At 39.5% G+C, this 11,413-nt stretch overlaps 2 protein-coding genes across 4 annotated transcripts in view; both read right to left on the bottom strand.

Moving 5' to 3' along the window:
• Window positions 1-2,535: 2,535 nt before the first annotated feature.
• On the bottom strand, window positions 2,536-4,451 carry LOC122657712 (pentatricopeptide repeat-containing protein At4g15720). The gene has a single exon (XM_043852505.1). The coding sequence runs from the start codon at window positions 4,403-4,405 to the stop codon at window positions 2,576-2,578; it is 1,830 nt and encodes a 609-aa protein (XP_043708440.1). The 5' UTR covers window positions 4,406-4,451; the 3' UTR covers window positions 2,536-2,575.
• Window positions 4,452-7,548: 3,097 nt separating this feature from the next.
• LOC122657922 (cullin-1) overlaps window positions 7,549-11,413 on the bottom strand; it is a 69,257-nt gene continuing 65,392 nt past the window's right edge. For all 3 annotated transcript variants that reach the window (XM_043852721.1, XM_043852719.1, XM_043852722.1), the window contains exons 11-20: window positions 9,923-9,958; window positions 9,754-9,840; window positions 9,529-9,678; window positions 9,375-9,430; window positions 9,158-9,278; window positions 8,905-9,066; window positions 8,665-8,808; window positions 8,353-8,571; window positions 8,081-8,248; window positions 7,549-7,953 (exon numbers count right to left, since the gene is read on the bottom strand). In XM_043852721.1, the coding sequence (XP_043708656.1) occupies window positions 7,852-7,953; window positions 8,081-8,248; window positions 8,353-8,571; window positions 8,665-8,808; window positions 8,905-9,066; window positions 9,158-9,278; window positions 9,375-9,430; window positions 9,529-9,678; window positions 9,754-9,840; window positions 9,923-9,958 (1,245 nt within the window). In that variant the 3' untranslated portion in view covers window positions 7,549-7,851. The remainder of the gene's footprint in view (window positions 7,954-8,080; window positions 8,249-8,352; window positions 8,572-8,664; window positions 8,809-8,904; window positions 9,067-9,157; window positions 9,279-9,374; window positions 9,431-9,528; window positions 9,679-9,753; window positions 9,841-9,922; window positions 9,959-11,413) is intronic.

Genomic DNA, 11,413 nt, shown 5'->3' with positions numbered 1-11,413 from the left:
TCAAACAGTGCAGAAGGCTTGGAGATGCAAATTTTAATTAAAGTTAAAAAATTGGAAACATGAAGATGTGGGAGGCGGATCCTCTACTTCCGAGCTGCCCCTACTTCCGTGGCCCCCACACACAGTAAGGCAGAAAAGACCTATTTATCCCGTTTGGGTGAGGGTAGGGCAGTCTTTTTGCCATCTTGCTGTGTCTGAGGCGGCGGTACGAGCAGCTTGACAGTATAGGGATCAGACCCAAAGACGTGCCAGTTAGTTTCTACTTCGGAATGGCTTACCAGTATTATCAATATTCAGAAAAATCGTTAGCTTTGACAGGTAAGGGAGTCCACCCTTCAGGATCTTCCAACCAAAAGTTTGAACTTGGGGTGAATCTTGAGGTTTCAAATGGATTTTCAGACCTGTCTATCAGCACATATTAGAGGCGAGGAAAGACGACCATTTGAATACGATACACAACAGCTTTGGTCGTGAGGATACCAGATTTGGTAGGAATTTTTTTCGTGTATGGTTCCCTGACCGGTGCGGTTCTCTAGTTCCTCTCACAAGAGGAGGGTGGACCCCACCTGGGTAGACTGTTCGGTCAGAAGCTCCGGGTGGGTTCCACCCCCCACTTGTGAGAGGAGCTAGGGAACCGCATCAGTCAGGGAACCGTAGGCGATAACGACTCGATTTGGTAGACGGAATGAAGACTAACGATTACATCGGCTATAAGTTTGGGAAAGATATTAGAAATCAAATTCCGGTTCCATTCCTTCTTGATAAAAAATTCTGCTTTACAATGAAGTGGGTGAGGGGTAACCAATTGAGGAAGACACAAGCTTTCCAAATTAGGCAACCAAGGATCCTTCCAAATGTTGATGGATTGGCCATTATCGACCCTCCAGAAGAAGAGATTACGTAAATGAGGAAAAATAGTTTTAAAACCATTCCAAAACCAAGATCCCTAGTTCAACTTTTGTATTCATTACTAATATGATTGTATAAACTATTTAAATTTCACTTTATAAGAACTAGCTGAGTCCTTGGCCCCTGGCCGAAACCAGTAGATGGAAACTACCCTAGCATGTAATATGAGATGCAATTACAGAATACGCCACTGCATCTAGGAGAATATTTTGGATTTTTGGATAGTCCAAGTTTCAAAAACCCCAATCCGGGTCGAATCAGATCGGTTAGATTGGTAATAAATTGGTTAGAATCTGCTAAAAAATGCCCAAACCCTAGTTTCCGTACAGAGACCGGCCGGAATTGACGGCCAATCCGATCCTGATTTTTAAATCATTGTGGTGTTCTCATCAGTGCGAAGAAAATAAAGTGACGTTACTATATAAGTCCAGTTACTCAAGAAATGTATATTGATAAAGGCAAAGCCCATTTGGCTATGAACTTCAAATCAATGTGTGTCTCTAATGGACTTTCCTATTAATTAGTTCAAGAAAAGGAGTGGCAAAAGGAGAAATCAATTCCAATTTGTATGTTCGATTTCTAAAATAGAAATCTAACATACAAAATGGAAATAAAAAAGAACATCTGGTTGCGGGTTTGAAATGGTTAAGTTGCACCATTACATCCATCAGGTTGCTGGTTCGATACAATCGCCCTTCTCAGACTTTGCAGTAGTGGGAGCGTTGTACACTGAGATGCTCTTTTTTGTTTCTAAATAGAAAGAAGCAAGGAATGATTAGAGCAAATCCAAAATCACCAACTCCCCATCTTCTCCTAAAATCAGTCAGAAGTTGCCAAGTTGGACACAATCAATTGTGCTCCATTGTTCATGGGAGGAGCTTGTTAGATATTTTTCAAATACGATGTGGGCTTAATTAATTATCGGATCGATCATTGATAGGGATCAAGAAATAAAAGGGCTGATGTGGCTTGCTACTATTTTATTGAGATGGACCGGACCGGCCTGGCCCATTGTGGAAATGGGTTAGGATTTGGGGAGTATTATAAATACTAATGATGAAGGGTCCCTGCAGTCACTGTTCTCTTTTCTCTTTTCTCCACAAGAAAGGGAGCTGTTGGAGAGTCTAGGAGACTGTAGAAGATCCCCATCGCGGTTATCCAAGATTGTTCGAGAATTAGCAACTATTATTTGACGGATCGCTATTATTCTTGGGCGTGTTCTTATTTACTCTTCACCAACATACGTGGATGCCAGATACGCCTTATTTCCCTGTTCCTTTTTTTCAATCGTGTTCTAGATCTCTGTATGGGGATGGATTTGGGTTTGACAAAACTCAATGTTTTTCTAACAGAACTTTTGTCAGTAGACTGAGACCCAAATCAGGCTGTATCAGATTAGCAATTTTTATTGGTGGGAGAGGGCAGCACTAGCAAAGCATCTAACTAGCCTCCTTTTGATTCTATTTTCTGAAATCAATCAGGGTTTTCCTGCCCTCACAGGAACAACCTCATAGGTTACTTGTGGTTCTATCCAAACATGTCACCTGTGATCTTGCAATGGGAATCCCACATAGGAAACAAAGAATACAGTTCTAAATTTATGACAGTCCTTATATTTGTCTGCAAATGATAGTTAATAAGCCATTATATGTTATTGGACAATACATTACCAATAATCTTTGCAATTGCAAAACCCATCTTTGAAATGATGAAATCTATTCACATCCCTCACAACAAAATCCCTCTTCACAATCTCACTGATTAGCTTAAAGGCCTCGTGACAGGCTCTACACATTCTCAAGTTCTTCATAATTCTAATGGTCACACCTTCAGGAATGGTAATCAACCCAAACCCCAAAGCTAACCTCTCACTGTGAAGACTCAAAATTGTCTCCTTTGCTTCATCCTCCACATCTATAGACACCAAACCATTACTACTTTGAACATAGCCTCTCTCTTTCATTTTTACTTCTAATTCCCTCAATAAGTGAACCACCTCATTTCCCCGTACGCATGACAATACATCTCCAGCATAGAAGACATATATGGCTTCCTTAACCTCAATCCAACTGCAGCCGGGTTCTTTGTAGACATTTTGTCGCTTCATTTCAGACCGGATTCTGTGAACATTTTCCCACTTCCCTGCTGATGCATAAGTGTTTGACATTGTCACATATGAAGCTGCAACTTGTCTGTTCAATTCTATTAGCTTCTGACCAGCCTCTAGAGCAAGATCTAGGTTTCCATGGGTCCTGCTAGTTGATAGCAGCGAGCCCCAAAGAATTGCTCCATCATCAGCTTCTGCCCGTATTGTCCTTGCTAACTGGTAAGCCTCATCCAGACAGCCAGCACGGCCAAGCATATCAACGGCACACATGTAGTGTTTCACACCAGGCATTATACCATGTTTTTTATACATTGAGTGTAAGTGTTCAAGGCCTACGTTGACGAGACCGGAATGGCTACAAGCATGTAAGACCCCAACAAAGGTAACATCATTAGGTCTTATTCCTCTTTCGAGCATCTCTTCAAAGAGGTCGAGGGAGAGCTTCCCAAGTCCATGTTTTGCCGCTCCAACTATCATTGAGGTATAAGGTATTACACATGGGTTCGGCATGTGCCGGAAAACTTTGTCAGAATAATCAAAACATCCACATTTTGCGTACATGTCAACAAGTGCAGTGGCAACCACATCATTAACATGGTGGCCACGACGAATGACCACAGCGTGTGTCACTTTCCCCATGACTAACCTACCCAAGCTTGCACAAGCATTGATTACACTCGCCAACATGAAATGGTTTGGCGGATCATACATAAACTGGATGAATTCTCCAAAGAGCTGGAGTGCATCATGGCTTCGTGCATTCTGGGCATAAGCAGCAACCATTGAAGTCCAAGAAACAATGTTACGATAAGTCATTACATCAAAAATCCGGCGAGCATCATCGACATTGTTGGATTTTCCATACATGTTAACCATGGCTGTGCAAACTACAAGGTTGGATTGGAAGCCCAACACCTCAATCCAAGCATGGAGTTTCCTTCCATTTTCAATGTCGGCAAGAACAGAGCAAGCATTAACCATGGTGGCAAAGGTGAAGGCATTGGGCTTAGCAGAACTTCCAATCATTCTTTCAAAGAGCCAAAAAGCAATCTGGGGCTTGCCTGTGTCGATATACCCAGACATAAGAGAAGTCCAAGAGACGACGTTTGGATCAGGCATTTCTTCGAACATCTGAAATGCATCGTCCAACCTCCGCAATCTGACATATCCATTGATGAGATGATTGGCGGTAAAAGTGTCTCTTAAGAATCCAAGTTGTAAAAGGTTGGAGTGAATGGAGATTACGGATTCCAAATCGTGAGATTGTTGGAGTTGTTGAACAAATTGGGTAGCTTTCGAACTGGAAAGTGAAACGAAGTTTTGGAGGGAAGTATATGTGTATGGGCGTGAGATGGAGAGGAGTATTCGTCTTATTGTCGGTGTCTTCATCAAGGAATGGTGTTTCTCCTGATGAGTTTACTTTGTTAATCTCTTTTAAGGAATCTTAAGGGCATTTTGGGTAAATTAATTTTAACGGTCGGATCTTGGTGATCACGTCATCACCAGGTGTGGACGACACTGCCATCGTGGGGTGGATTTTTTTCCTCCTATACGGACGTTAAGAAAAGAATCTCTGTAATGAATCTATATTCATGGTTCGAGTAAGAGGAATTGTCAATATTTTGATTCAATTGGATTCCATCGAGAACCAGTAAGAATTGATTTGATTGGAATCAAGGTCTTAGGTATTGGTATCTGTATCAGCATCCGTATTGGTCCCAGGCTCTCAGTTGATACTGATATTAATCAATCGTATTTGGCAAGAATGTATCGTTTTGCCTCTCAAAATACCAATACCTTGGTTTGTGGACCATACCTTCGCTACGTTATTGGAATCGTATCGATGTCTAAAGTGATCACGTTGTAGGATCTCCCTCTTGCTAATAATCACCACCTCATTATCCATCACAGAGTTGCTAAAGGTATACACCATATATTGGATCTTAGTTCTATTTATCTTCAGACCCTTTGATTTTCAGACCCTTTGATTCCAATGTTGATCTCCATCATTCCATATTGGCTTTAATCCCTACTTTTGTATCATCTACCAAAATAATATCATTTGCAAAAATCATACACCATGGGACCTCATCTTGTATGTCTCTGGTTAAGTCGTCTATGATAAGCGCGAACAAATAAGGGCTTAAGGTTGATCCTTGATGTAACTCAACTGAGATTGATAATTAATTACTTTGGTTCCTTGCCGTTCTAACGCTAGTCACCACAGCAGCATACATATCTTTAATTATGTTTACGTATTTACTTGACACGCTTTCTCTTCTCAAGGATATTCCAGATTAGCTCCCTAGGGACTCTATTGTAGGTTTTTTTTTTTCCAGGTTTATAAAGACCATATGAAGATCTTTCTTGCCTTCTCTGTATCTTTCCATGAGTCTCTTGAGTAAAAAAATTGCTTCCATCGAGGATCTTCCTAGCATAAATCCGAATCGATTTTCCAAAATAGTAGTCTTCTTTCTCAGATGGGTTTCAATAACCCTCTCTCATAATTTCATCGTATGACTCATTAATTCTATGCCTCTATAGATATTAAAGTCCTAACTATCTCCTTTGTTTTTATAAATTGGGACCACAATGCTTCTCCTCCATTTATCTAGCATTTTCCTAGTGGTCATAGTCTTGTTAAAACAGCTTAGTTAGTCGACTTAGATCACAAAATCCTAAGATCTTCCACACCTCAATTGGGATCTCGTTTGGGCCTGGGTCTTTGTCTACTTTCCTCTTTCTTACAGTTTCTTTTATTTTAGGCATCCTAATTTTACGTATACATCTATGAGAAGTGTCACATTTTTCAGTCCTATCACTCGATTAGACTTCATTAAGAAGCCTTTTCCCTTTATATAAAAACAAATAAAAATAAATTTTTTTCTATGTTTTGATAGGATTTGAGGCTCATATATAGGTGATATTATTATGATGACTTCCATTAATGTAAATAGATTGGAATGGATGGTGGAATTACAAATATATAGACACACAAAGATGCCGATTCTAACCATCATATTAATTGAGTAAATCATAAACGGGTAGGGACCATTTTCCTAAGTTTTAAAGGCTTGTGTCAACTTCTTCCCGAAAAAAAAAAAAGGCTTGTGTTAACTTTCAACCTTATCCTCCTCCATCTGTTGGACTAAAATTTTCCCATGGGCCATGAGAGGAGGCTCTCTCTAGTCTGGTACTCTGTAAGGGTGTTAATTTGGAACCAAAACTAAGAATCGAAATCAAAACCAGCATTTAAAATTGGACTGAATAAAGAAAAAATCGATTCGATTTTGGTTTAGAAAAAAAGAATATTTTCTCAGTTTATTTTTAAAACTGAATTTACTCTAAATTGTATCAATAGTTTAGAGTTAGGGTTTGTGAGCTACCACTAAAAGCACTCTAGAAGCTACTAGTGCACAAAGGAAAGTGCTACGTGGAACAATCCTATTTAAAGCTTATTCAGATATGGTGAGGGAAGAACCAGTTGTGTTCAACGATAAAGGCATAAAGCATCATTAAATCACAAGTAAATTTGGGACATTTTTTGAGTATTCATCATTTTTAATCCAAGTGATTATATGTACACTCTTAACTTTTAACTATAATTTCTTTGATTCTTCTTGAAGCAAGATACTAGAACCTTCTAATTTTTCTGTGGATTGTGTATCCGTATTCAGGTCAATTTGTATTAATAGTTGGAGGCTCAATTCTATATTATTATTGATGAAATGTCCTTGTAGGTGACGGGACCTAAACTGAATAAAAGCAAAACTGAACTGAACTGGGACAAACCTGAGGGAGGTACAAGTAGTTTATTCTAAAAAAAAAGAAAAGAAATGAACACATTAGCAACAGCTACAAATCAATCTTATATACACACTAGCTGGGGTCCAGAATACGGATCCTTACCCTCCAATAAGCTCTATTCAACATCATACTTGAACAAAACCTAAATTATGCATGTCTTTCCCCACCACTTCTCCTAGGATCATTTTGAACCTACCCTGAGCTCTTTTAGTCCCTTCAATTTAGATCAGGTCACTCCACCGAACTGGAACACCTGAAGGTCTCTGTTGAACATAGTCATGCCACTTCAAACGAATGTAACTTATCTTGAATCGAGGCTACACCTAAACCAACTCTAATATGATCAATGATTTTATCATCCTTCATTTAGCAGAAAAGAGAAGGTAGATTAGGGTGGAAACATTTAGGCTCAGAAGAACAACAAAACAATGCTCAACAGTGTCCATAACATGTTGATTTATATCACCCATCATCACAGCACAGAAACAATTGATGGTAGGAATGCGCAAAGACCAATAAAGTCATCATTCCTGGTAACAGACAAGATTCTTGATCGATAGTCTGTTTAATATCGCAAGCAAATCAATCTGATTAATAAAAATAAATTACAATTAGAGAGAGAAAAGAGAGGTGGGGTGGGGGGTGGGGGGTGGGGGGTGGGGGGTGGGGGCGGGGGGGAGGGGAGCGCGAGAGAGAGAACAAGGAAAGAAAGAAGAAAACAACTAAATCATGGAGAAGGGATTTGTTGTGAGAAGGGTAGATGTAACAATACCCTATGGACCTGAAGACCTTCCAGAATAAATTCCTTCACTTTTATAACCTCTAACAAAGATGGGGGATAAGGGGTAGTTACCCAAAGTTTAGTTATATAGCAAAAACATGTACAAGAATCCCCGCTCAATCCAGGTCACACCATTAGGAGGCTATTCAGGGTGGGTTGTGCTCTTACATCCTCCAGACCCATACTTCCACCGCATTGCCAGAAAAATCTTACTCGATACGGCCTGAGGTAACATCACCACATTGAATCAGGCCAAATATCTGAACGTGTTGGGATTGTCCTTGTCCCTCTCCAGATAATCTCGGGTGATTAGGTCTTCAATCCGCTTCTTGATTGCTTTGAAGTCAGGCTGCACATAACAACCCATACCAATGTAACCATCTGCTACTACTATGGAAAATGAATCTTGTGCATTTAATCACTTTGTTCGTGCATGTTTTGTGTTGGGTGGGTGGGAGGGGAGGAATACACTTTACCTTGAACATGCGCCCAAGCTGCTCCACACACTCCATCACCAACTGTTGATGACCCAAAACCTTCCGACTCTTCATTATGCGCACTATTGAGGCATCAATCGCATATCGCCTATCCTTGTCAACATCCTCAATCACCTTCTTCTTCTCATCGACAGGAGGTAGTGGAATCTGAGTAAGTAAAATATTCCACCGTCAACATATCAACTAAAGGCAGTAACAGAAAAAAGAGCAACGCAATTAAGTGGTAAAGGAATATACACAAATAACCAGACCTTAATCCTCCTCATTTTGTCAGTAAACTTGGTATTGAACTCAAAATAGTCAGTTGGAGAGATGGTTTTGGTGTTTGGCTCTTTTTCAAGAATTTTGTATTTTGCACAAGATAGGGAATGTAGTAGTCGAACTACATCATCGTCTGTTAAGTTCAACTGAGCCATGATTTCTGAATAACTCAATCTGTCTGAAGCATTGAATAGCAGCAAGGCAGAGGCCTGTATAAGAAGGAGAACAAATTGCCTAAGACCCTAGTCATAATTTTGCAGCTATTCCATAGTCGAAGATTGAAAATATAATAAGAGATTCACCTGATAAGTTGTCACAATTAGCTCCATGGTTTTCGGTTCAAATTTTCCATTGATGTTACAAGTACCCAATGAGTATATCCATGTAAGTTTTCTATGCTTTGTTTTTGTTTGATAGAATTCCTTAAAAACCTCAACACACTTAACCTGAAATAATAATGTTCAAAGAATACATTAACAGGGAATGTTACTTTTCCACCACTTCCGAACAAAAAAGTTGACCAAAAAAGAAGTGGATGGTACCATCTCTGCTGGAAGATTGAGATCGAAAGATTTATAGCTTGGCCAGAATCCAGTGGTTAAAACTGTTACTGTCAAATCAATCCCGGGATTTGCAGCCGAATTACTACTCAAATATTCCTCAAAGTTTGCCTGATTTTCCCTTGCCAATGTTAAATCTGTGACCTGGCAGCAGCAAAGCAAGTAAAAGTCACCATCTCAATTACGATTCACAATTCAACTACATTTTAACAAGGTCAAACATTTAATAACTGACCATTCCCTCCATCTTTGAAGTAAATTGTCCACCGCATTGCTGCTTCAATTTGGTCAGAATACTCCTTTCATGATCATCATTAGCACTCTTGTCAAAAAGCAGCCTGCGAGCAAGCTTTTTCCTGCAATATAGAGTACAGAGTAAGCACCAGATATTTAAAAGAAGTTACGCTTTCAAAACATTGATTACGAGCAGAAGCCACAGAGCAGAGTTTCACCTGTAAAATTCTGCAAAGAGGTCCTTATCACTGATGTAGGCAAGCAGCTTTACTACCTGAACATGATAACAAAATCCAGCGGAAGTTAACAGAAGAACTACGAGTAATTGAATAACGCACTGCAACGGTTACCACTAAAGTGATGGAAGGGTACCTTCTCAAGTGTTTCCTCAATTGCTTCATCACTCAGCTTCTCACTCCCACCCTTCTTTAGAATATTATCACAGAAAGTTGCCAGTAATTCTGCACTTGAGCTGCCAGCAACACCCTTGTTGCAGAAAACCTCAAAGGCCTCTTTGAGTGCCTAGAACAACAGGCGTTTTAGTGCACAAGAATAGGATGTAATCCTAATACCACAAAAATATGACATAACATGAACCTTGTGAAATAGAGAGTGGTTCAAGAAGCAGTCGTTAACATATGCCAAGTACTTGTCATGCAGATCAATTACTTTCCTCACAAAAACCTGCAAATCAAATATCCAAACTAATTTCCATCTTCCCAAATATCCATAAAATTGTAGAAGTATAGAAAGTTGTGCCACTAACCTGTTCTTGCAGACCAACCACATCTTTCTTCTCTGCCTGCATAATATGCATATGTTAGCATCACAAGTTAAAATAATATGTTGCATCTATAAATAAATAAACAATTAAACAATGAACATGTTCATGTTAGGATACTCTAACTCAAATGTCCTTCTTTCACACCCTTTAACTTCCAGTGCTAATAGTATTACCTCGTCGTCATTATTTCCTCACCACGATTTCCACCTTAAATGGGACTATTATCTGCTACCATAGCAAGGGAGAACCTGATGTATAGTAGAGCCTCATTTCAGTTCCTACCAAGTAAGAATATCATCTAAAGGAGTTGACTTGGGAGTGCATCAGAAAATGGAGCTCCTTTTGGTTCTCTTAGAAGTTGTTGTCTGCCAACTTCATTGCAAATGAATTGGCTAGCAAAGGTGTAGACTAGTATTTGGGCCATGTACCCGGTGGAATAGTCTTGTTTCGGTTGTAGGCAGTTTTCGACCTTATCTTGTCCTCTCTTCTCGTTGTTGTTGTTGTCGTTGTTGTATTCTATGTTGTATCCTTTGAACTACCTTTTTTACCCCCTTTCTTTCTACAAATCCAATGTGATATGGGAAACTACTCGCCAAAAAGACAGGCAGTATTATCAATGGGTGACAAGATTTTATCAACTTAAAATTGGAGTTTTATTTTTTCCCCTAATATGTAGTTACATCTAGTCTACATGGAAGTCTATTTTCTCTATCTGATACTCTTTAAATAAATATAGAATTTCTGCAACTAAGATGACTACCATGCTGCTGTCCTGGTGTTCCAATTCATTATCTAGACAGTAAAATCTACTTATGTGACAAGAAAACCTAGCCACCCTTCTAAATTTTTCTGTTTCTCTACTATTTTGCCCCTATGAAGTTTCTCTACCACCAATCAGAACTATGTCATCCTCCATAACCCACTTCAAAATCTAAATATCATTAACCAATTACCCTACACACCCATACCCATCAACCAAACTTTGAAAGATGATGGCAAATAGATGCATAAGCTTGAAGACAACCCCCCCCCCCCCAAAAAAAAACAATCATCATTAAAAAATAGAGAGCTTTTCACCTACTAGCTTCATCAGAACTCACAAGAACACAATGTTGCCCCAGCTCCACCAAAATCTCTATAGACAAAAATGGCCCTCTACCCTCAACTGAGAGGATGGAATCTCTCTGCAATTGAGGACGGGAATCCCCCAATTCAAGCCCCATCTAGTCCCAAATTGACTCTTACTTTTCTCTCCTACAATTCTTTGAGGAAAAGATGATAGCACACTAACACTGCAGCAAAATCCACTCAAATTTCTGGCCAATAACATCCACCTGTTCAGCTCCCCTTGGAATGTTGACCATGGGATCTTCAACCTTCTCAAGTTCTTTTACAGTTGTTACCTCCTCAGCCTCTAGAGATTTCACCTTCTGCCATAAAATCTAGCTTCTGCATGAAGGAATTGATTAATCA

Source organism: Telopea speciosissima, chromosome 4 (assembly GCF_018873765.1).
Source record: "Telopea speciosissima isolate NSW1024214 ecotype Mountain lineage chromosome 4, Tspe_v1, whole genome shotgun sequence".
NCBI classification, from domain to species: domain Eukaryota; kingdom Viridiplantae; phylum Streptophyta; class Magnoliopsida; order Proteales; family Proteaceae; genus Telopea; species Telopea speciosissima.
The sequence above is the reverse complement of the archived record's forward strand: the minus strand, read 5'-3'. Positions and strand labels throughout refer to the sequence as shown.